This window comes from Corticium candelabrum, chromosome 8, assembly GCF_963422355.1.
Source record: "Corticium candelabrum chromosome 8, ooCorCand1.1, whole genome shotgun sequence".
Lineage (NCBI taxonomy): Eukaryota > Metazoa > Porifera > Homoscleromorpha > Homosclerophorida > Plakinidae > Corticium > Corticium candelabrum.
In genome coordinates, this window is record NC_085092.1 from 5,640,695 (window position 1) to 5,665,986 (window position 25,292).

The following is a 25,292-nucleotide window of genomic DNA, read 5'->3' on the forward strand; positions in this document are numbered from 1 at the left end:
GCCCCTTTGTTTATGTCTTACATTAATTCACAAAACAAATCGACTAGAGAAGCATTGAAGTGCTAAGCCTTCGCTGCTAGCTTAGTACGTTACGGAACAGCTGCTGCACGCGTAGACTACATGGCCCGACCTGCTAGTTATCATGAAAAGCGTGAGAAAGGGACTGACTAGAGACATTGACTGGCACGTGAGATTGTAGACATCTGCACGCTAATTAATAACACTAGAGATAACAATGACCGCATGCGCTAGCCTACATAATTTCCAATTAATGGTCGTTGGTCCAGCGCATGCGCGTTCGGATTGCAAATATCTGATTTGCAACAGTGTGCGTAATGACCTCTGACACATGAAATTAATGACTTTCCAGCTAATCTCAATTCAATCAAAAACAGACAATTTTTTAATTAGATGCAAATGGAAACTGCCGTGCTTATAACGCATTACAGTAACATCTCCACAATCGCTTTATTGCTAACAGCTGCAATATGAACAAAGTTGGATATGACTTATTAAAGTGCTAATTTTTGCTAATCTGAACAATGTCAAGTCACCAAGCTGTCTATTCCTCACACACACACACACACACACACACACACACACACACACACACACACACACACACACACACACACACACACACACACACACACACAAGCTGTCACTGATATCGATCCATCAAGGTGCGTCATTTCTCATTGTCTGGTTAACTAAGTTCTCCAAATTGCCGTAATTGCTACTACAGCAGAGGACGTTGTTCTTGCCAATATTCATTCCACTCACTCCTCACTTCGACTTCTTTGACGTACCTGTGTATCTTGGAGACTCTGTAGAGTACCACAGCGCTGTGAATTCGATAGAAAATGGCAAAGGGATAGCATAAGAGGACAAAGATAAGCCATTTGTCTTTACCATATCTTTTCAATTGCAAGTCCTCTATGACGGTCATTGTCCTATTGTGGTATATCGTATAATCCATTCCCTCTATATCAACGGTTTTGCACAACCACGCGCCGAAATTCATCCATCCCATAAATGTGGCTATCGAGGTTGTTGTGATGAGTCCATGTCCTCCTGGTTCCCGATGCAGAGCCTTGCTGATGAAAACAGTTTGAAGAAGGATTCCCACAACGACCAAAATTTCAGCGAAAAACACTACAAGTTCATAGTGATTATAAATGTATTTATCGACATCATCAGTTAGTTTGGCTTGCTCAATTAGTTTGGCTTGCTCGATTAGTTTGGCTAGCATAGTTGGACTGTTTAGTTTGGCTAGCCCCATTTTTTTCCCTGGCTCTTTTAGTCTGGCTAGCCCAGCAAGGCATTTGAACAAAGCAAGTGCAGATGCCCCAATAGTCGCTATGAGGAGGAGAACTTCATCCAGATCGAGTCCTGCTGAAACGTTTCCCCTATTACAACGATCCAGTGTATACAGTCCGTAAGCAGAGAGTAAAGTGATTAAGATTGCTGAGAATGTCCTTGTTGCATACAAGGCAGTAGCAGCTTTGTCTGAATGGGTTTCAATGATCAAGAATACTATCACTCCTATGTGAGCAACAAAGGCAAACATGCCAACACTCATGGCCCAAACGTTGCTCAGCTTTCTCTCTCCTCGATTGCAGCGTTCGTGTCGGTGCTCATCAATGGGTGACCGACCGGCTGGATCATCATAATCACACATTGGGTCTGTCGGAGGACTCGGCCATTCCATCCATTGTTCAGCCATCATGGCTGATGCAGTCAGGCAAAATTCTAGACAAAACGGGTAGAACCATGGAAAGGTACCTTTGAATATAGTGTCGTGACAAGACTCATTGTCAGAGTTATTAGACATAGATCTACGCGCATTACTGTTGAGCATTGTTGGAGTAGTTAAACATTCATTCAGCACACAACTAGAGTTGAGCACTATTTTTAGAGCATCAGCAGTACGGTTGTCATGAGAGAAAACGCGGTCTTTGCTTTTAAGAAACGTCCAACTGTAGAGTATAAAGTTTGTGATGATCATTTGTATTACAGCTGCACCGTGTACCAACTTCTTCTCAAACAACACTCGTTTCTGAGAATAGACTACATAGCAAACTTGTGTAAGAAAGTAGAGGATCCTGCAAACACAGAAAACAACAGCAAGTATGGAAAAACAGCCGCCTGTTGCAAGGGCAGAATCAGCCGTCTGAAAAATTGCAAGCAGTAAACTGAAAGCAGCAAAAGCTGTGAGAGTCTTGACCAACAAACTGCTGCCAGTTGCTCTGTGAGAGAGAGCTCCCCGCTCGAACGGCCTGGGTAAACTTCCTGCTGCTTGGAAGTCGCGAATGGTGAGTTTCGTTTTCACCATGACCCATAACATCCATATCACAGAGGACGCCATCAACAACGTAAGGTAGTACTCACCCTCCTTAAACTCGTTTCCAGGATTACGAGCACACCAGTCTGAAATCATCACAAATCCGATGGCAAAGTGGAGAATACCGTAGACGGCGATGGAAACCGTGAGTTCGACCCCGGCTAGCTTTCTCCCATCTTTTTCTAGAGACGACCTCCAGCTCGACATTGCTCGATGTTGTCTGAAGGACACGAAGATGAGAACTCTGACGGCAGATCTCGCACTCAAAACTGATTCGAGTCCAGTCAAGTCTGCGAATGCTGAACACTGACTGATGAAACTCTCTAGCAAACACTTGGCTTAGAGTCCAGTTCTCACGACACCACCTATCATGCATGACTCAGCATGTAAACAAACACGAGTCCCCAAATTTAAGCTCTCCCTAGAATTTTTTTAGTTTCGCTGTGCACGCATGCATGTTCATAGTGTGAGCCAATGATGCGTCGTTCTTATCTTTAGTAATGTGTTTCGCCTCGTGGAGTCGCTAGTTTTGTGTAGGCCTCAAGGCAGAGGTCTAGACACTCAAATAGAAACAACACACAGTTGCTGCACATCAAACACCCACAACACTAGCACCTCGTTTGCAGGCGAACACAATATGCAAGCTCTAATTTCGCCAGCTTGCACGTCATTAGAACAGAAACAAGAATGTGTAGACACAGCTGGCTAGAGAAGTCAGGCTATAGTGCAGGTCTGTACACTGATTTGCGTCGTTTCCCCCCAGGCTAGGACTGTCCTTGAACTTGAAAGTCAGTAATGAGAATTGGAACGTCCTGCACGACTCCTACCATTAGTCGACAAACTCTACACCGTAGGATTAGTTGCGCAAGACTACATCCGGCAAATGTGTTGGGAGGTGATCATCTGGAACTCATTACAGGCAGGAAAGTCCCTTGAGGTCTGCGTCGTTGCGTCAGTGCTCCGGTTACATGCGAAAGGGAAATCTCTAGAACCGCTAAAGTTAGCTATAGAATTAGATACAATACTGTACGTACACTTGACTAAACTAAAATGCCTATTCCAAAAGTTTCCGGATTATTTCCGTTGTAATAATTATTGACGTCGTTGGTCCAGCGCATGCGCGTTCGGGTTGCAAATATCTGATTTGCAACAGTGTGCGTAATAACCTCTGACACATAAAATTAATGACTTTCCATCTAATCTCAATTCAATCAAAAACAGACAATTTTTAAATAGATGCAAATGAAAACTGCCGTGCTCATAGCGCATTACAGTAACAACTCCACAATCGCTATATTGCTAACAGCTGCAATATGAACAAAGTTGGATATGACTTATTACAGTGCTAATTTTTGCTAATCTCAACAAGGTCAAGTCACCAAGCTGTCTATTCCTCACACACACACACACACACACACACACACACACACACACACACACACACACACACACACACACACACACACACACACACACACACACACACACACACACACAAGCTGTCACTGATATCGATCCATCAAGGTGTGTCGTTTCTCATTGTCTGGTTAGGCAGCAGAGAACGTTGTTCTTGCCGATATTCATTCCACTCACTCCTCACTTCGACTTCTGTGACGTACCTGTGTATCTTGGAGACTCTGTAGAGTACTACAGCGCTGTGAATTCGATAGAAAATGGCAAAGGGAAAGCATAAGAGGACAAAGATCAGCCATGAGTGTTTACCATATCTTTTCAATTGCAAAGCTTCTATCATGGTCATTGTTCCATTGTGGTATATCGTATAATCCATTCCCTCTATATCGACGGTTTTGCATAACCACTCGCCGAAATTCATCCATCTCATAAAAGTGGCTATCGAGGTTGTTGTGATGAGTCCATGTCCTCCTGGTTCTCGATGCAGAGCCTTGCTGATGAAAATAGTTTGAAGAAGGATTCCCACAACGACCAAAATTTCAGCGAGAAACACTACAAGATCATAGTGATTATGAAGATATTTCTCATGAGGTAGTTTGGCTAGATTTAAAAAGGCTGGTTTCATCCCATCGGCTGGCTCAGTTGGTTTGGCTAGCTCCATTTTTTTGCCTGGCTCTATTAGTTTGGCTAGCCCAGCAAGACTTCCGAACAAAGCAAGTGCAGATGCTCCAAAAGTTGCTATGAGGAGGAGAACTTCATCCAGATCGAGTCCTGCTGAAACGTTTCCCCTCTTACAACGACCCAGTGTATACAGTCCGTAAGCAGAGAGTAAAGTGATTAAGATTGCTGAGAATGTCCTTGTTGCATACAAGGCAGTAGCAGCTTTGTCTGAATCAGTTTCAATGATCAAGAATACTATCACTCCTATGTGAGCAACAAAGGCAATTATACCAACACTCCTGGCCCAAACGTTGCTCAGCTTTCTCTCTCCTCGATTGCAGCGTTCGTGTCGGTGCTCTTCAACGGGTGACCGACCGGCTGGATCATCATAATCACCCATTGGGTTTGTCGGAGGACTCGGCCATTCCATCCATTGTTCAGCCATCATGGCTGATGCAGTCAGGCAAAATTCTAAACAAAACGGGTAGAGCCATGGAAAGGTACCTTTGATTACAGTGTCAGTGTAGTAACATTCAGAGTTAGTAGATTTAGTCGGCGCAATATTGTTGAGTATTGCTAAAACATCAGAGCTAACTCTACATTCATTTAGCACACTACTACAGCTAGAGTTGAGCCTTTTTAGAGCATCAATGGTAGAACAGTCTCGATTTTCGTAAGTGAAAACGCGGTCTTTGCTTTTAAGAAACGTCCAACCGTAGAGGATAAAGTTTGTGATGATCATTTGTATTACAGCCGCACCGTGTACCAACTTCTTCTCAAACAACACTCGTTTCTGAGCATAGACTACATAACAAACTTGTGTAAGAATGTAGAGAATCCTGCAAACACAGGAAACAACAGCAGGTATGGAAAAACAGCCGCCTGTTGCAAGAGCAGCATCGGCCATCTGAAAAATTGCAAGCAGTAAACTGAAAGCGGCAAAAGCTGTGAGAGTCATGACCAGCAAACTGCTGCCAGTTGCTCTGTGAGAGAGAGCTCCCCGCTCGAACGGCCTGGATAAACTTCCTGCTGCTTGGAAGTTGCGAATGGTGAGTTTCGTTTTCACCATGACCCACAACATCCACACCACAGAGGACACCATCAACAATGTAAGGTAGTACTCACCCTCCCTAAACTCGTTTCCAGGATTACGAGCACACCAGTCGGCAATCATCACAAACCCGATGGCAAAGTGGAGAATACCGTAGACGAAGATGGGAACGGTGAGTTCGACCCCGGCTAGCTCTCTCCTATCTATTTCTAGAGACGACCTCCAGCTCGACATTGCTCGATGTTGTCTGAAGGACACGAAGATGAGAACTCTGACGGCAGATCTCGCACTCAAACTGATTCGAGTCCAGTCAAGTCTGCGAATGCTGAACACTGACTGATGAAACTCTCTAGCAAACACTTGGCTTAAAGCTCAGTTCTTACGACACCACCTATCATGCATGACTCAGCATGTAAACAAACAAAAGTCCCCAAATTTAAGCTCTCCCTAGAATTTTTTTAGTTTCGCTGTGCACGCATGCATGTTCATAGTGTGAGCCAATGATGCGTCGTTCTTATCTTGAGTAATGTGTTTCGCCTCGCGGAGTCGCTAGTGTTGTCTCGGCCTCCCAAAAGAAATGAGAGACGGTCTGGATCAACTTCTGATCAAACCGAGTTCAGAAGTAGGCGTAGTTACCTAACTAAGTGAAATAGAAGGGTTGCAACAGTCAAAAACACCTCTTTAGATAACAGCGCTATGCCACCCGATGTGACATAAAAGATCGATTACTACATTTAGAGGTGTGTTCAAACAAGGTGGATGGTAATCAATTGCGATGGCGGCAAATCTGCAGCGGTCTGCTGTTCGGGATACATTGAATCAATTTCGAGACCCTTGGGCGCTGTTTCAAATGCACAATCCAGTGCCGTTTCACATCACGGAAGACGCACTTGCGTGCAATTACGAGGTGTAACACGCCTTTGCCAGAAGCCGTGCATGTCAATACAGAACTCTCGACGTTCATTGGCCGCCACTTCAGTGGCGGCAGCTTGCTGATTGGCTGACTCGGATCACTTCCGAACTCGGTTTGATCAGAAGTTGATCCAGACCGTCTCATTTTCTTTCTTTTTTGGGAGACGGTCTGGAACTTCGAGGCTAGCCTAAGGCAGAGGTCTCAATTAGAAACAACACAAACAGTTGCTGCACATCTTCCGGCAAGCACCCACAAGTTAATTAGCACCTCGTTTGCAGGTGCAAGCTCTACGTAGTTTTGCCAGCTGCACGTCACTAGAAATAGAAACAAGAATCCCAACACTTGGTGTCGACACACCTGACAGGCTCTAAGAGGAGGCCTGTGCACTGACTTGCGTCGTTTTCCCCCAGGCTAAGACCTTCCTTGAACTCGAAAGTCGGTAATCAGAATTGGAACGTCCTGCGTGACTCCTGCCATTAGTCGACATAAACAACACCGTAGGATTAGTTGCGCAAGACTACATCCGGCAAATGTGTTGTGAGGTGATCATCTGGAACTCATTACAGGCAGGGAAGTCCCGTGAGGTCTGCGTCGTTGCGTCAGTGCTCCGTTTACATGCGAAAGGGAAATCTCTCTGACCGCTAGAGTTAGCTATAGAATTAGATACAGTACTGTACGTACACTTGACTAAACTAAAATGCCTATTCCAAAAATTTCCCGATTATTTCCGTTGTAATAATTATTGATGTCGTTGGTCCAGCGCATGCGCGTTCGGGTTGCAAATATCTGATTTGCAACAGTGTGCGTAACTAGTAACCCCTGACACATGAAATTAATGACTTTCCATCTAATCTTAATTCAATCAAAAACAGACAATTTTAATTAGACGCAATTGGAAAACTGCCGTTACAGTAACAACTCCGCAATCGCTTTATTGCTAACAGCTGCAATATGAACAAAGTTGGATATGATTTATTAAAGTGCTAATATTAGCTAATCTGAACAATGTCAAGTCACCAAGCTGTCTACTATTCCTCACACACACACACACACACACACACACACACACACACACACACACACACACACACACACACACACACACACAGACACACACACACACACACACACACACACAGACACTCACACACAGACACACACAGACACACACACACACACACACACACACACACAGACACACACACACACACAGACACACACACACACACACACACACACACACACACACACACACACACACACACACACACACACACACACAAGCTGTCACTGATATCGAGTATCAAGGTGTGTCATTCCTCATTGTCTGGTTAAGTTCTTCAAGTTGCCGTAATTGCTGCTGCACCAGAGGACGTCGATTCTGGCAAAATTCATTCCACTCACTCGTCACTTTATCATGTTCTCGTTTCAGGTTCGCCAAGCGGTTGGAAATGTCTCTCTGTCTCTCGATATCGTCAATAGCAGGTGATTTGACCTCTTTGACTTCTTTGACGTACCTGTGTATCTTGGAGACTCTGTAGAGTACCACAGCGCTGTGAATTCGATAGAAAATAGCAAAGGGAAAGCATAAGAGGATAAATATCAGCCATGACTGTTTACCATATCTTATCAATTGCAAGCTATCTATCACCATCATTGTCCCACAGTGGTATATTGAATAATCCGTTCCCTCTAGATGGACGGTTTTGCCTAACCACAAGCCAAAATTCAGCCATCCCATGAACATGGCCATCGAAGTCGTTGTGATTAGTCCATGCTCTCCTGGTTCTCGATGCAGAGCCTTGCTGATGAAAACAGTTTGAGCAAGGATTCCCACAACAACTAAAACTTCAGCGAAAAACACTATAAGTTCATAGTAAGTGTGTTCCTCATCAGTTAGTTTGGCTCCCTCAATTAGTTTAGTTAGCTTGGCTACGTCAGCTGAATTGGCTCGCTCAATTAGTTTGGCTAGCTCAATTGATTTGGCTAGCTTAGTTAGTTTGGCTACGTCATTTGATTTGGCTAGCTTAGTTAGTTTGGCTAGCCCTATCTTGGCTGGCCCTATTAGGCTGGCTAGCCCAGCAAAGCATCTGAACAAAGCAAGTGCAAATGCTCCAATAGTCGCTATGAGGAGGAGAACTTCATCCAGATCGAGTCCTGCTGAAACGTTTCCCCTCTTACAACGACCCAGTGTATACAGCCCATATGCAGAAAGTAAAGTGATTAAGATTGCTGAGAGCATCCTTATTCCGTAGAAGACAGTAGCAGCTACATCTGAATTGGTTTCAATGATCAAGTATGCTATCACTCCTATGCGAGCAACAAAGGCTAACATGCCAACACTCGTGGCCCAATCGTTGCTCAGCTTTCTCTCTCCTCGATTGCAGCTTACGTGTCGGTGCTCTTCAATGAGTGACCGACCAGCTGGATCATCATCATCACACATTGGGCTTGTCGGAGGACTCGGCCATTCCATCCATTGTTCGGCGATCATGGCTGATGCAGTCAGGCAAAATTCTAGACAAAACGGGTAGAGCCATGGAAAGGTATCTTTGAATACAGTGTGGTAACATTCAGAGTTGAGCAACGTTATTTCCATATTATTGTTGGGTATTGGTCGAGCATCAGAGCTAGCTAGATATTCATTTAGCACACTACCATCATAGCTAGCAAAGTTGAGATTTACTAGAGCAGTAAAGTTGAGCTTTTTTAGAGCATCAATGGTAGTACAGTCTAGACGTTCCTCATGAGTGAAAACGCGGTCTTTGCTTTTAAGAAACGTCCAACCGTAGAGGATAAAGTTTGTGATGATCATTTGTATTACAGCTGCACCATGTACAAACTTCTTCTCAAACAACACTCGTTTCTGAGAATAGACTACATAACAAACTTGTGTAAGAATGTAGAGAATCCTGCAAACACAGGAAACAACAGCAGGTTTGGAAAAACAGCTGCCTGTTGCAAGGGCAGAATCGGCCGTCTGAAAAATTGCCAGCAGTAAACTGAAAGCAGCAAACGCTGTGAGAGTCTTGACCAGCAAACTGCTGCCAGTTGCTCTGTGAGAGAGAGCTCCCCGCTCGAACGGCCTGGGTGAACTTCCTGCTGCTTGGAAGTGGCGAATGGTGAGTTTCGTTTTCACCATGACCCATAACATCCACACCAGACAAGACGCCATCAACAATGTAAGGTACCACTCACCCTCCCTAAACTCGTTTCCAGGATTACCAGCACACCAGTCTGCAATCAGCACAAATCCGATGGTAAAATGGAGAATACCGTAGACGGCAATGGGAACGGTGAGTTCGACCCCGGCTATCTTTGTCCTCGACACGACGCCGTCGCCATTTATTTGTAGAGACGACCTCAAGCACGACATTGCTCGATGTTGTCTGAAGGACACCAAGATGAGAACTCTGACGGCAGCTCTCGCACCCAAAAACAACTGACTTGATTCTTCGAGTCTAGTCCAGTCTGGGAATGCTGAACGCTGACTGATAAAACTTTCTAGCAAACACTTGGCTTAGAGCCCAGTTCTTATGACACCGTCTATGCATGACTCAGCATCTAAACAACAAAAGTCCCCAAATCTAAGATCTCCCTAGAATTTCTGGAGTAATGTGTTTTGCCTCGTGGAGTCGCTCTAGTGTTGTGTAGGCCTCAAGGCAGAGGTCTAGACACTCAAAAGAAACAACACAAACAGTTGCTGCACTTGGCAAGCACCCACAAGATAATTAGCACCTCGTTTGCAGGTGAACACGTAACAACATTTAGGCTCTAATTTCGCCAGCTGCACGTCACTAGAATAGAAATAAGAGTTCCAACCCTTGGTGTAGACACACCTGGCTAGAGAAGACATGCTATAGAAGAGGCCTGTGCACTGACTTGCGTCGTTTCGTCCCAGGCTAAGACCGACCTTGAACTCTAAAGTCGGTAATCAGAATTGGAACGTCCTAATCGACAAACACAACACCGTAGGATTAGTTGCGCAAGACTACATCCGGCAAATGTGTTGGGAGGTGATCATCTGGAACCCATGACAGGCAGGGAAGTCCCTTGGGGTCTGCTTCGTTGCGTCAGTGCTCCGTTTACATGCAAAGGGGAAATCTCTACCTATAACCGCTAAAGTTAGCTATAGAATTAGATACAGTACTGTACGTACACTTGACTTGACTAAACTAAAATGCCTATTCCAAAAATTTCTGGATTATTTCCGTTGTAATTACAATACCAGATCATGCATTTATAGATAATCTACTACGGTGCGGTGCGTGACCATTTCGTCCATTCCATTTTCAATTTCCGGCAACAATTAAATATTGAATTAGAAATTGAAGATTGCCTACAAGTTGCTTGCAATTTCAATATTTAATTCTATTAAAAATTGAAAATTGATTGATCGACGGACTATAATTATTTGCGGATTAAAATGAATATTGAAAACAAAGTTAATTTTAAACCAATTTCCTTTTTCAATGCAATGAAATATTGAAATTACAAGCACGTTAGTTCAATTTTCAATGTTAAATTCAATATTCAATTTAATTTAAAAATTAAATATTAAATTTTGAATCTGCGTGGCCAATTCGTCCATTCCATTTTTAATTTTTGAAACAAATTGAAAATGAAATGTCAAATTAGAAATTGGCTGGCGTTGCTTGCTCTTACAATATTCCATTACATTGAAAATAGAAATTGATTGAAGACCAATTGTCATTTCAATATTCGTTTACTTTGCAAATAGATTCAATCTTTCCATCCGTCCAATTTTCGTAAATTATGAATATTAGAATAGAGCCTCCGATGCAATTTTCTTTCTCCGTACTAAATGTAAATAGAAAGTTACCCGCAGCTGCTAGCGCGAGCGATATCTCATAAACGGCATTATTCGCCGGTGACTTCAATATTCAATTCTATTGAAAGACGAAAGTTGCGTCTAGCTTAGCCACGCCCAGCCACGCCTCTGACACGCATGCAATGTAATGCAATTAAGAGATTCACGAGAAAGCCTCAACTGGCACGCGACCGACCTCTCACAACAAGTCGGTAAGCACTTGCACCTGGCTCTCGTCAACCGTCACGCTCAATCGTGAGACATTCCTTGCGGCGATGAGCGAGGGAAGCCCTTGGCATGGAGGCACGCGTCTAGCGCATCTATAATCAACGAGATCAACGTCTAGCCTACACTGGAAAGTTGACGTCTAGTCGATTTGGAAAGACTTCAAGCAACTATCTAGCTAGAGGACATTTGCGTGGATCATCTAGACCACGCCTCTAAGCATCTGACGGGGAAGCCCCAGCCGGTATCTATCATCTCACGATATAACGGCACGTCGTGCATTGTCTCCACTCTCCATGGACGAAGTTGACGAAGATTTTGTTCGGAAGCGAGTCGAAGAGGGTAATAGTCATGCTGTCATCAGTGAAGAATTACAGACGATGTTTCCAGGACTTCGGGGACTTAGCGAACGATCTGTTCGATGTTTCTGTACACACGCGGGGAAGTCCCTAAAGGTTGAAAAGGCTTTCTCATAACAGGCACCCTAGTGGACACAACAAGCTACGACGTGCTAGTTAACATGCGTACGTCTATATACAACAATGTTTACAGCAACGTGTAGAGGTGTCTGTACAGGCCTGTAAGGACCTTCTCATAACACAAAGTGTTTACCTGTGAGTTGCAATTGTTGATCTGTTGTGTCCACTAAGGTTAGTGCCTCTAGGGACTTCCCCGCGTGTGGCGGGCCCGGGTCCACAGTGGACACAGCAAGTGTTGAAAATTCGCAGGTTAACACTTGGTGTTATGAGAAAGCCTTTACAGGCCTGTAAATTGGTCTGTAAATTGGACACAACAAATCTTTGTAGACTTGTTCATACGTCGTAGATGTCAATTGTCATACAACCGTCACGCGCCCCATAGGTTGAAGTGTGAAGACGCTACCGACGTGAGACGATCGAGAGAATTAAGACGGACACTCGATCATGCACGGACTGCATGAAAGCTTAAATATAGCATGGTCTAAACCTATTCTAAATGTGTACTGAATACCACCTCTAATCATATCTAGACATATTTAGACCGATCCTAATATGGTGTATAGAACACATTTAGGACAGCCTATATAGATCGAATACCGGTTTTAGGATTACATTTAGGCACACATTTGGAGTCCTAAATATCAGATACAGATTTTTCCAAATATGAGCTATAGGTAGTCTTAAGACACACTAACCAGGTGATTGACATTAATAGTCATGTGATTTATTTCTCTAGTTCAACAAACTTTGGCAATGGACAACAATGTTAACAGCAAATTTGAATGATCTAGCTCTATATATCCATGTTCTTTGACATGTATTAAAATCAAACGTATTATAATTAGCAGAAGTCTTCTAGAGCCCATTCTGGTACAATGTCATTCCTGGACGTGTTCTGGTAGATGGAGCTCCGTTTACTCTTGGTACCGCGTTCCTCTCTGAGTCTGCCTTCTGGCGTACTTTCTGTCCAAAAACTCAAACTCCTTTGTTGCTCCAATGGCTCTCCATGGAAGAGGTCGGACCAGGAGTTGTGAACGTCCAGCAGTGGAGGCTCCCTCAGAGGGTGGCTCGTTATCACTGCTATTTTCAGAGACTTCTGACGACATCAATTCCAGTTTCGTGGCACTAGCGTACGTCTTCTTTTGTTCGTCGTTCAAAGTTGTGGACATCTCTAAAACTGAAGATCTTCTCTGCAATTTCTAACATAATGAACATATTGATATAAATAATAGACAGTTGTTCCCAAAAGATATGCAATGAGATTAATATATATATATATATATATATATATATATATATATATATATATATATATATATATATATATATATTAAATGGACATATGCAAGCTTTCATTACAAAGAAAAGTTAAAAAGACTAAAGAAGACAAACTACAGCAATGACATTCTGTGATCAAGAGTTATAACTGATCATGAGTATATAATATTTAGGTGCCACCATGTTACAATTTTGACGTAAAATGCTATTGAAACAAGACCGTATTAGCAGTTAAAATATGTATAGTGATATTATTTTGTAAAAGTCAAAGAAAAAAATCAAAAATTTACTGGTGACCGCCTGCAAGTACAAGAAATCTTAGACTTTGACTTGCATTGTGTAGCCGTTGCCTTCTTCTTGCTTTTTGACGATCTGAAGATGCAAGATGGTCCGACCTGTCAAAGTCAATATAAATATACATACAGGAATTATAGGCCATGCACACAGTAAACATGCAGTGTACAATCATGACCCAGCTATAGTGATCATGAGCAAATCATGACCTAATCTAACTCTAATGAGCATGCAGCCAGCTACCTAGAGATATATAGCTAGTGCTCACCTCGCTTACGGCGTCAGACACGCGGCGTTCTAGTTCCTCTTTAGTCAGAGAACAACGTCGACCTAGGCCTCTGTCTGTACAGAAACGTCGAACAGATCGTTCGCTAAGTCCCCGAAGTCCTGGAAACATCGTCTGTAATTCTTCACTGATGACAGCATGACTATTACCCTCTTCGACTCGCTTCCGAACAAAATCTTCGTCAACTTCGTCCATGGAGAGTGGAGACAATGCACGACGTGCCGTTATATCGTGAGATGATAGATACCGGCTGGGGCTTCCCCGTCAGATGTTTAGAGGCGTGGTCTAGATGATCCACGCAAATGTCCTCTAGCTAGATAGTTGCTTGAAGTCTTTCCAAATCGACTAGACTTCAACTTTCCAGTGTAGGCTACACGTTGATCTCGTTGATTGTAGATGCCCTAGACGCGTGCCTCCATGCAACGGGCTTCCCTCGCTCATCGCCGCAAGGAATGTCTCACGATTGAGCGTGACGGTTGACGAGAGCCAGGTGCAAGTGCTTACCGACTTGTTGTGAGAGGTCGGTCGCGTGCCAGTTGAGGCTTTCCCATGCATCTCTTAATTAATTGCATTACATTGCATGCGTGCCAGAGGCGTGGCTGGGCGTGGCTAAGCTAGACGCAACTTTCGTCTTTCAATAGAATTGAATATTGAAGTCACCGGCGAATAATGCCGTTTATGAGATATCGCTCGCGCTAGCAGCTGCGGGTAACTTTCTATTTACATTTAGTACGGAGAAAGAAAATTGCATTGGAGGCTCTAGTCAAATCATAATTTACGAAAATTGGACGGATGGAAAGATTGAATCTATTTGCAAAGTAAATGAATATTGAAATGACAATTGGTCTTCAATCAATTTCTATTTTCAATGTAATGGAATATTGTAAGAGCAAGCAACGCCAGTCAATTTCTAATTTGACATTCAATTTTCAATTTGTTTCAAAAATTAAAAATGGAATGGACGAATTGGCCACGCAGATTCAAAATTTAACATTTAATTTTTAAATTAAATTGAATATTGAATTTAACATTGAAAATTGAACTAACGTGCTTGTAATTTCAATATTCCATTGCATTGAAAAAGGAAATTGGTTAAAAATTAAATGTGTTTTCAATATTCATTTTAATCCGTAAATAATTATAGTCCGTCGATCAATCAATTTTCAATTTTTAATAGAATTAAATATTGAAATTGCAAGCAACTTGTAGGCAATCTTCAATTTCTAATTCAATATTTAATTGTTGCCGGAAATTGAAAATGGAATGGACGAAATGGTCACGCACCCTTCTGCTGTTCGGGATACATTGAATCAATTTCGAGACCCTTGGGCGCTGTTTCAATGCACAATCCAGTGCCGTTTCACATCACGGAAGACGCACTTGCGTGCAATTACGAGGTGTAACAGGCCTTTGCCAGAAGCCGTGGATGTCATTACAACTCTCGACGTTCACTGGCCGCCACTTCAGTGGCGGCAGCTTGCTGATTGGCTGACTCGGATCACTTCCGAACTCGGTTTGATCAGAAGTTGATCCAGACCCTCTCATTTTCTTTCTTTTTTTGGAAGACGGTCTGGAACTTCGAGGCTAGCCTAAGGCAGAGGTCTCAATTAGAAACAACACAACAGTTGCTGCACATCTTCCGGCAAGCAACCACAAGTTAATTAGCACCTCGTTTGCACGTGCAAGCTCTACATAGTTTTGCCAGCTGCACGTCACTAGAAATAGAAACAAGAATCCCAACACTTGGTGTAGACACACCTGGCTAGAGAAGACAGGCTCTAAGAGGAGGCCTGTGCACTGACTTGCGTCGTTTTCCCCCAGGTTAAGACCTTCCTTGAACTCGAAAGTCGGTAATCAGAATTGGAACGTCCTGCGTGACTCCTGCCATTAGTCGACAAACACAACACCGTAGAATTAGTTGCGCAAAGACTACATCCAGCAAACGTGTTGTGAGGTGATCATCTGGAACTCATTACAGGCAGGGAAGTCCCGTGAGGTCTGCGTCGTTGCGTCAGTGCTCCGTTTACATGCGAAAGGGAAATCTCTCTAACCGCTAAAGTTAGCTATGGAATTAGCTACAGTACTGTATGTACACTTGACTAAACTAAAATGCCTATTCCAAAAATTTCCCGACTATTTCCGTTGTAATAATTATTGATGTCGTTGGTCCAGCGCATGCGCGTTCGGGTTGCAAATATCTGATTTGCAACAGTGTGTGTAACTAGTAACCCCCACACGTGAAATTAATGACTTTCCATCTAATCTTAATTCAATCAAAAACAGACAATTTTAATTAGAAAATTTTTAATTAGACGCAATTGAAAAACTGCCGTTACAGTAACAACTCCACAATCGCTTTATTGCTAACAGCTGCAATATGAATAAAGTTGGATATGACTTATTAAAGTGCTAATATTTGCTAATCTGAACAATGTCAAGTCACCAAGCTGTCTACTATTCCTCACACACACACACACACACACACACACACACACACACACACACACACACACACACACACACACACACACACACACAAGCTGTCACTGATATCGAGTATCAAGGTGTGTCATTCCTCATTGTCTGGTTAAGTTCTTCAAGTTGCCGTAATTGCTGCTGCACCAGAGGACGTCGATTCTGGCGAAATTCATTCCACTCACTCGTCACTTTATCATGTTCTCGTTTCAGGTTCGCCAAGCGGTTGGAAATGTCTTCCCTCTGTCTCTCGATATCGTCAGTAGCAGGTGATTCGACCTCTTCGACTTCTTTGACGTACCTGTGTATCTTGGAGACTCTGTAGAGTACCACAGCGCTGTGAATTCGATAGAAAATAGCAAAGGGAAAGCATAAGAGGACAAATATCAGCCATGAATGTTTACCATATCTTATCAATTGTAAGCTATCTATCGCCATCATTGTTCCACAGTGGTATATTGAATAATCCGTTCCCTCTAGATGGACGGTTTTGCCTAACCACAAGCCAAAATTCAGCCATCCCATGAACATGGCCATCGAAGTCGTTGTGATTAGTCCATGCTCTCCTGGTTCTCGATGCAGAGCCTTGCTGATGAAAACAGTTTGAGCAAGGATTCCCACAACAACTAAAACTTCAGCGAAAAACACTATAAGTTCATAGTAAGTGTGTTCCTCATCAGTTAGTTTGGCTCCCTCAATTAGTTTAATTAGCTTGGCTACGTCAGATGAATTGGCTCGCTCAATTAGTTTGGCTAGCTCAATTGATTTGGCTACGTCAGTTGATTTGGCTAGCTCAATTAGTTTGGCTACGTCAGTTGATTTGGCTAGCTCAATTAGTTTGGCTACCCATTCAGTTGATTTGGCTAGCTTAGTTAGTTTGGCTACGTCATTTGATTTGGCTAGCTCAATTAGTTTGGCTAGCCCTATCTTGGCTGGCTCTCCTAAGCTGGCAAGCCCAGCAAGGCATCTGAACAAAGCAAGTGCAAAAGCTCCAATAGTCGCTATGAGGAGGAGAACTACATCCAGATCGAGTCCTGCTGAAACGCTTCCCCTCTTACAACGACCCAGTGTATACCATCCATAAGCAGAAAGTAAAGTGATTAAGATTGCTGAAAGCATTCTTGTTGCGTAGAAGACAGTAGCAGCTCTTTCTGAATCGGTTTCAATGATCAAGTATGCTATCACTCCTATTTGAGCTACAAAGGCAAATATGCCAACATTCATGGCCCAAACGTTGCTCAGCTTTCTCTCTGCTGGATTGCGGCTTACGTGTAGGTGCTCTTCATTGGGTGACCGACCGGCTGGATCATCATCATCACACGTTGGCTCTGTCGGAGGACTCAGCCATTCCAGCCATTGCTCGGCCATCATGGCTGATGCAGTCAGGCAAAATTCTAGACAAAACGGGTAGAGCCATGGAAAGGTATCTTTGAATACAGTGTGGTGACATTCAGGTTTAGTAAACGTACTGCTGTGTATTGGTTGAGCATCAGAGCTAGCTAAATATGTATTTAGCACACTACTATAGATAGTAAAGTTGAGCTTTACTAGAGCAGTAAAGTTGAGCTTTTCTAGACCATCAATGGTAGTACAGTCTTGACTTTCATCATTAGTGAAAACGCGGTCTTTGCTTTTTATAAACGTCCAACCATAGACGATAAAGTTTGTGATGATCATTTGTATCATAGCTGCACCGTGTACCAACTTCTTCTCAAACAACACTCGTTTCTGAGAATACACTACATAACAAACTTGTGCAAAAATGTAGAGGATCCTGAAACAACAGAAAACAACAGCAGATGTGGAAAAACAGTGCACGCCGCCTGTTGCAAGGGCAGAATCGGCCGTCTGAAAAATTGCAAGCAGTACACTGAAAGCAGCAAACGCTGTGAGAGTCTTGACCAGCAAACTGCTGCCGGTTGCTCTGTGAGAGAGAGCTCCCCGCTCGAACGGCCTGGGTGAACTTCCTGCTGCTTGGAAGTGGCGAACAGTGAGTTTCGTTTTCCCCATGACCCATAACATCCATACCAGAGAGGACACCATCAACAATGAAAGGTACCACTCACCCTCCCTAAACTCGTGTCCAAGAGATCGATTACCAGCACACCAGTATGCAATCAGCACAAATCCGATGGCAAAACTGAGAATACCGCAGACGGCAATGGGAACGGTGAGTTCGACCCCGGCTAGCTTTGTCCTCGACACGACGCCGTCGCCATTTATTTGTAGAGACGACCTCCAGCACGACATTGCTCGATGTTGTCTGAAGGACACCAAGATGAGAACTCTGACGGCAGCTCTCGCACCCAAAAACAACTGACTTGATTCTTCGAGTCTAGTCCAATCTGGGAATGCTGAACGCTGACTGATAAAACTTTCTAGCAAACACTTGGCTTAGAGCCCAGTTCTCATGACACCGTCTATTCATGACTCAGCATGTACACAACAAAAGTCCCCAAATCTAAGATCTCCCTAGAATTTCTGGAGTAATGTGTTTTGCCTCGTGGAGTCGCTCTAGTGTTGTGTAGGCCTCAAGGCAGAGGTCTAGACACTTAGAAAGAAACAACACAAACAGTTGCTGCACTTGGCAAGCACCCACAAGATAATTAGCACCTCGTTTGCAGGTGAACACGTAACAACATGCAAGCTCTAATTTCGCCAGCTGCACGTCACTAGAATAGAAACAAGAGTTCCAACACTTGGTGTAGACACACCTGGCTAGAGAAGACAGGCTCTAAGAGGAGGCCTGTGCACTGACTTGCGTCGTTTTGTCCCAGACTAAGACCTTCCTTGAAATCGAAAGTCGGTAATCAGAATTGGAACGTCCTGCGTGACCCCTACCATTAGTCGACAAACACAACACTGTAGAATTAGTTGCGCAAGACTACATCCGGCAAATGTGTGATCCTCTGGAACTCATGACAGGCAGGGAAGTCCCTTGGGGCCGGTTTGCTTCGTTGCGTCAGTGCTCCGTTTACATGCAAAGGGAAATCTCTACCTATAACCGCTAGAGTTAGCTATAGAATTAGATACAGTACTGTACGTACACTTGACTTGACTAAACTAAAATGCCTATTCCAAAAATTTCTGGATTATTTCCGTTGTAATTACAATACCAGATCATGCATTTATAGATAATCTACTACGTACCTCATCCTCAATTGTTCGTCACAGCTCTAGATAGCAGCTGTGCTAGCTAGGTAATACGTATATGTATACATAGCAACGTAAAGCGCTTGCAATTAGGGTCTTCTGAAATAAAAGCTGCTATGTGTAACACAATGCTAGAATAGTGTGCAGACGTCTAGTTCAACTTACCTCCATGCTGTTAAAAATGCAGCAGAGTTTTGTACGGATATACCGAACGTCGTTCAGAGACTTTCTTTGTTCTGCACCATATAGAGTCCCGTATTTGGTTTCGGATAACGGCTAGATTCAGACGCGAGATCTTGGTCCACCGCAATTGTCTAGGTATGAAATATAGAGCAATGTAGAGACGTTAGGTAACTGATCTTGATCCGTGACAATCAATGGATTTGACTCGTTCTAGCGAGAACGAGACTCGACTAACGTCTACCACGCCCTAGAGCGCGGCCCCGTTCCTCGGACACCATCATATCCGGACGCGAGTTCTCACTTATTCGTTTGTAAACGCAGTCCCTACCACATCATAAATGTAGGTATCCAAGTTGTAATTAAGCACACCAAAAGAGAGCATTGTACCTCTTCTCTGCTTAGAGTAAGATTGAAAACTGTGCGGAGCCTTGCATACCCTGTTCATCGGACAAACGCATCGTTCACCGGACAGTAGCGTCTGAATTGCACACACGCATCTTTCAGCCTAGTTACTTATATATTGCTAATCAACAACTCTTTACCTACAAATCGTGTTGTTACCCTGCATGTCGGCCAAGATTTGTATGAGTTACAGTCGGTCAAACCCATTTTCTTGCCTTCCTACCTTCTCAGCAACAGCTACAAGTTTCAAATAACTGTAGTTGATTAAATTCAGCTATCTGAAATGCTGCAGAACGCAGAACACTTGCCTAGAGTGCTTGGTGGCAATTCTGAGTCATTTCTCCTACAACCACGCCCACACTAGGACGTGTAAAAGATTTCGCTTGAATGAACTAGCCGTTCAACAAAAAAAGACGACAACCGAAACCGATGAGAGGGCAGGATTGAAATGCTAAAACGCTCTTTTACCCTTTGCAAAGAAAGTCGATCACTGCGTAGCGCGCGTTGACAAGGACTTGACGTAATCTAATTCAACTTTACCTAGAAGAAGCAGGGGTGAAGGTTCTAGCTGCTCTGATAATAAACTAAGTTCCTGCATTCGGTACAGCTGGTTGTACCAACGATGACGTGCTGCACTTCGTGACATTATTACCTGCAGACTGCTGCTGCAAAGAAAAAAAACGACTGTCCGATGACAGGGGCGTTACCTCGACTCAATGAGCGTACGCTCTATATCTCTCCTGGAGAGTAGCATATTGAGACAGTGATAGTGTTGTTGTGTTAGCTAGTCACCTATAAACCTATCCCAGGGGCGAAGTTGCGGAATTGTCTTTGCGTTTTCATGGGGAGGGTTGTGTCCGGTGAATGATGGTGGCGTCCGATGAACGGGGTCGCAGAAAAGGATCACGTTCACCGTCCTAGCATAACCGTTTCAAGCCTTTCGAAGTCCCGCGTCTGGAATCACAGTCTTTACTAATCCTCTTACTGTGGGCTCTAGGAAAGCTCAGTCTTACTTCGTTTACTTCTTGCACGGCTGTCCGATAATTGATGATGTCCGATAACAGAGGCGTCGCTGTACATATAGACCCAGACAAATATCGGATGGCCTCTCGTGTAGAGCTACCAAAGTACAGACACAAACCGAATCTATTTGTTGCAGTAGCCTAACATCTCATCTTCCAAACAATCGTATGGGCAGCGTCGTCGTGTTTCGTGCGTAGCCGTGCTAGTCGTCGGAGTTGAGTGAAGTCACGCCCTCTAGTTTTGGGTGCCCGAAACACGCTAGATCGTCATTTTACGAGCAAATTTAGACACTCTGTAAAGATTTTGAGCATAGAATCTCGACGTCTAGGGCTAAAATCAACTTTTAAGACATGTTTAGACATGTTTCTACGCATTTCTAGCCAATTTCTCTTCACTCTCTGCAGCGTAGAGATCGTACGGTGCCGTTTGAACATCTAGAGAACAAAATTTTTTCTATGTAGCAGTATCTTACTGGCTTGCTACAAAATCTAGAGTAAAAAAGGTTCGACTTGCACAATCAAAAGTAGGGTATTCCCCTCTGTTAGAGTGGCTATCTAGTTTCCTTTAATTGTGAGATGGTAGGACTAATTTGTTCCACTTTTCATACGGCATTTCCTTTAAACAAATCTTCTTGACCTCTCTTTTTGCTTCAGTAACAAACAGAATTAACATGTGGCTGGTCTAGATTCATACTGCAGACATACCTAGCCTCGGATTTCCAGACCAATGTAGCGCCAATTACAAAATCAGCCGCATGTTTCCCCTGTTTGTTACTGAAGCAAAAGAGAGATCAGAGACACTTGTTTAGAGGAAATGCCTTATGTAAAGTTGAATAAATTAATCCTATCTCATGAGAAAAGGAATCCACTGTCAGAGAGGAATACCAGGGCCGGATCCAGAGGGGGTAAAGGGTTGAACCCCCTATTTTCCAATAGGCGTGGTTCAACAATTTCATATAATTTTATTAGAAAAGAGAAATTAGTAATGCTGTAAAGATAACTGCTAACGATGAACCCCCTCTTTCAAAAATTCCTGGATCCGGTGCTGAATACCCTACTTTTGATTATGCAAGTCGAACTCTTTTTACTCTAGATTGCGTAGCAAGCCAGTAAGATACTGCTAAATAGGGAAATTTTGTTCCCTAGATGTTCAAACGGCACCGTACGATCTCTACGCTGCAGAGAGTGATGAGAAATTGGCTAGAAATGCGTAGAAACATGTCTTAAGAGTTGATTTTAACACTAGACGTCAAGATTCTATGCTCAAAATGTTTACAGAGTGTCTAAATTTTGCTCGTAAAATGACGATCTAGCGTGTTTCAGGCATCCGAAACTAGAGAGCGTGACTTCACTCAACTCCGACGACTACCACAGCTACGCACGAAACACGACGACGCTGCCCATACGATTGTTTGGAAGATGACATGTTAGGCTACTGTAACAAATAGATTCGGTTTGTGTCTGTGCTTTGCTAGCTCTACACGAGAGGCCATCCGAAACTAGAGGTATTTGTCCGGGTCTAGAGGAAGGGCGTGGTTTACGTTTAGTCGAGTCTCGTTCTCGCTATATACATAGAACGAGCTAAATCCATTGATTGTCACGAATCAAGAATAGTTACCTAACGTCTCTACGTTGTCCTATATTTCATCCTTACTAGACAATTGCGTTGGACCAGCCGATATCCGAAACTAGATACGGAACTCTATAGCTAATGTAAAACGGCCTACAAACAGTCTCTTCACGAAATCGAAGTACTTTCACTTTCTCATTCGACGAAAGTTGGCCTCAACTTCCTGCTGCATCCACGACAGCATGCGGTCTCCGAAATGACTCACTGGCTAGTTAGCTATGCGCGCGCATGCCAGTGGATACGTGACTAGTTAGTTATCTAACAATGTTTCGTAAATTCTAACAACATATTATTTGACTAAACTTTCAAAAGTCATTTTGCATTATTAGTACTCGAGGCGCTTCACGCCTCTAGGTACAGTATAATAGTGAAGGCCGGTTACGTGACGTACGACCACGACCTGTTAGGCGCGTAACACGTGACCAAATATATGCCCATATGACCCGCGGACTCCGGGAGGGTTTGCACTGTTGGTACTTTCAAATCTAAATCCAACATTTAAACCTAAAAGTTGCTCTCAGAATAGAGTGCATGTTTTGATCTGCTGACAAGTTTCCCTCCACGTCGAAAATGAAATGGATCGTTCTAAATAGACGACTTGCATAATTTGGTATCATTTCTAAGAACACTTTACGTAATTTTGCGTAACTGTTTCACAAGTCGTGCATACGCAATTAGCTAACTAGATCGTCTCTAGACATGCACGGTGTGCCTTACCGCACTCTGTCTAGACGAAAACGACCATACAAAACCTCGAACTGAGACACAATTTGTGTTTGCTAAGTAAACGACATGCTGACGGCAATGATTTGCGTGTTGATGTCTACTTCCTGATATATGGCGGGCGTGTCAAGGCCGCAGAGTAAGAAGTCTGTTGCACAACAAATGCTAGGTCTTCACCCCTGACATGCAATTGACCCTTGAAGTTATGAGTTATGGTCTAACTAGGCTACTTTCATCCTCATTTTCCACACGATGAGGTGCATGCTACTTCAATCATTGCTAATTTCGAGCATGTACCAATTATTAACACTAAAATTTTCAATTTACATAAATTCGGTTTCCGACCAGATTATATCATCATCTTCCAAGGCCGCCTGCCATCATTCGTCTCCGACTTTTCTTCGCACAAGTCGCAAGTCGGAGTGGTAGGCAATTCTTGGAGTCACGTGACTTGCAATGGCACAAAGTTATGTGTATGGAGCAATTAGTGATACTGAGATGGGTAACGGTGTTGAAAGGGAAGCACCTGACGTTCATGAATCTTGTGATTCTGGTAAGGAGCACGACAGAATCGAATTGGTAAGCGGCTCGACGACCGCCCGACCCAAAACTGGAGGGAGGAAACTCACGAATATCGAAATATTGACGTTACTCGCCGTTTACGCAATCCTTCTCTTTGCCGTCGGCATCGTTTTGTTCGGCGACTGGTCGTCGGGAAATCCGGAGTCCGAGTTCACGTTTGGTGAAGGATACACGATGTGTCTGATGCTCGTATCGCTCGTCTGGATGTTTCGCGGGCCCCTCAAATTGGCGTGGGTGCGCAAGCGCAGAGGCGAGACAAGCAAGCAATCGGGTGAAAACAAAGAAACGCAAGTTCAAAGTCTATTAGTAAAGACTCTGTCGCTGTTTGCTGCCGTTTCGCTATTGTTCACGTTCGTTCAGATCATCGACGTTGCGCTGCTCGTCGGGAAATGTCGGACGCCAGTCGCCATCTGCAGTGATGTCGTCAAGTTGATATTCATTCCGTGCCAGGTCTGTCTCATCGTTTACTCGAAGAACAAAAACTTGCTGCAAAAGTCGCTGTTCACCGGGTTCATGGTCATGCAGATAGTCGTCACGAATATGATTCTATACATATGGACGTTCATTAAGAGCAAAAAGAACTTCTTTCCGTTAGCATTTCAAAGCCGTTGTCCCCACGTGGTCGGATCCCTAGCCATTGAAATCGCTCACAATAGGTCGACTGTTACTCCGAATACGACAAGCTCTCATTGCGAGCCGACGATTTTCAACAAGCTGTTTCCCTGGTTCTATCCGTTTTGTCTCGAGTTTTGCCTCACGGCTTCAGCCATGTTAGCCGAACAGTTGTTTGAAAGTATCCGGGAATCGGCACTGAAAGAACGAGACACACACGAAACGACAAACGAGGACGAAAACAGAAATCTGCAACTAGAAATCCCCGTCGAAACGACTGAGGTCAGCGTCACGGCCGCTGTCGTCATCGGAATATTTGCTCTCGTTGCTCACTTTGGGGTCATCGGAATCCTAACGCTAGAGCATAATTCAAACGTCGCGACAGCCCTCTGGTACGGAGGAGAAGGCATCACTGCAATGACAATCACCGTCGCCTCCGTAGTCGGCCTCATCACTCTCAGTAAATATCAAAATTCGTTGGAAAAATCCGAGGTTCCAATAGACGAGATTCTGATCGTACTCGGTAGCGTCGGGGCCTTGACGCTTTCACTATTTCGAGGATTTCCGGGGCTTGTAGACCTCGGAGGCGACGACCGCGCCTATGCGACCGGTGTTCTGCTCTGTCAAATGGTGGTGACTCTCGCAACAATTTTACAGACGATATTCATCGTTATAGCTCTTCACAGCAAGTCGGAAAAGCGCGGATGGATCAATGTAGCATCGCTCGCCACCTTCA

At 43.7% G+C, this 25,292-nt stretch overlaps 8 protein-coding genes across 8 annotated transcripts in view; 1 reads left to right on the top strand and 7 right to left on the bottom strand.

Annotated features, from left to right (window-relative positions):
• Nucleotides 1-335: 335 nt before the first annotated feature.
• On the bottom strand, nt 336-2,551 carry LOC134182934 (uncharacterized). Its single transcript, XM_062650376.1, has one exon. It carries the CDS (start codon nt 2,549-2,551, stop codon nt 740-742), a length of 1,812 nt encoding a protein of 603 aa, XP_062506360.1. The 3' UTR covers nt 336-739.
• A 1,266-nt stretch (nt 2,552-3,817) lies between these two features.
• On the bottom strand, nt 3,818-4,419 carry LOC134183791 (uncharacterized). Its single transcript, XM_062651368.1, has one exon. The coding sequence runs from the start codon at nt 4,416-4,418 to the stop codon at nt 3,864-3,866; it is 555 nt and encodes a 184-aa protein (XP_062507352.1). The 5' UTR covers nt 4,419; the 3' UTR covers nt 3,818-3,863.
• A 16-nt stretch (nt 4,420-4,435) lies between these two features.
• On the bottom strand, nt 4,436-5,702 carry LOC134182936 (uncharacterized). Its single transcript, XM_062650378.1, has 2 exons — nt 4,512-5,702; nt 4,436-4,444 (listed from the first exon to the last, which is right to left on the bottom strand). Exons 1-2 carry the CDS (start codon nt 5,700-5,702, stop codon nt 4,436-4,438), a joined length of 1,200 nt encoding a protein of 399 aa, XP_062506362.1.
• Nucleotides 5,703-7,147: 1,445 nt separating this feature from the next.
• On the bottom strand, nt 7,148-10,082 carry LOC134183196 (uncharacterized). Its single transcript, XM_062650678.1, has one exon. It carries the CDS (start codon nt 9,755-9,757, stop codon nt 7,685-7,687), a length of 2,073 nt encoding a protein of 690 aa, XP_062506662.1. The 5' UTR covers nt 9,758-10,082; the 3' UTR covers nt 7,148-7,684.
• A 2,447-nt stretch (nt 10,083-12,529) lies between these two features.
• Nucleotides 12,530-14,744, bottom strand: LOC134183377 (uncharacterized). The gene is made up of 3 exons (XM_062650887.1): nt 13,757-14,744; nt 13,485-13,589; nt 12,530-13,115 (listed from the first exon to the last, which is right to left on the bottom strand). Exons 1-3 carry the CDS (start codon nt 13,967-13,969, stop codon nt 12,831-12,833), a joined length of 603 nt encoding a protein of 200 aa, XP_062506871.1. The 5' UTR covers nt 13,970-14,744; the 3' UTR covers nt 12,530-12,830.
• Nucleotides 14,745-15,449: 705 nt separating this feature from the next.
• On the bottom strand, nt 15,450-17,485 carry LOC134183461 (uncharacterized). The gene has a single exon (XM_062651010.1). The coding sequence runs from the start codon at nt 17,471-17,473 to the stop codon at nt 16,334-16,336; it is 1,140 nt and encodes a 379-aa protein (XP_062506994.1). The 5' UTR covers nt 17,474-17,485; the 3' UTR covers nt 15,450-16,333.
• Nucleotides 17,486-17,487: 2 nt separating this feature from the next.
• On the bottom strand, nt 17,488-18,727 carry LOC134182937 (proton channel OTOP1-like). Its single transcript, XM_062650379.1, has 2 exons — nt 17,552-18,727; nt 17,488-17,499 (listed from the first exon to the last, which is right to left on the bottom strand). Exons 1-2 carry the CDS (start codon nt 18,497-18,499, stop codon nt 17,488-17,490), a joined length of 960 nt encoding a protein of 319 aa, XP_062506363.1. The 5' UTR covers nt 18,500-18,727.
• A 5,091-nt stretch (nt 18,728-23,818) lies between these two features.
• LOC134182938 (uncharacterized) overlaps nt 23,819-25,292 on the top strand; it is a 1,893-nt gene continuing 419 nt past the window's right edge. The window contains exon 1 of the mRNA XM_062650380.1: nt 23,819-25,282. Within this exon, the coding sequence (XP_062506364.1) occupies nt 23,819-25,282 (1,464 nt within the window). The remainder of the gene's footprint in view (nt 25,283-25,292) is intronic.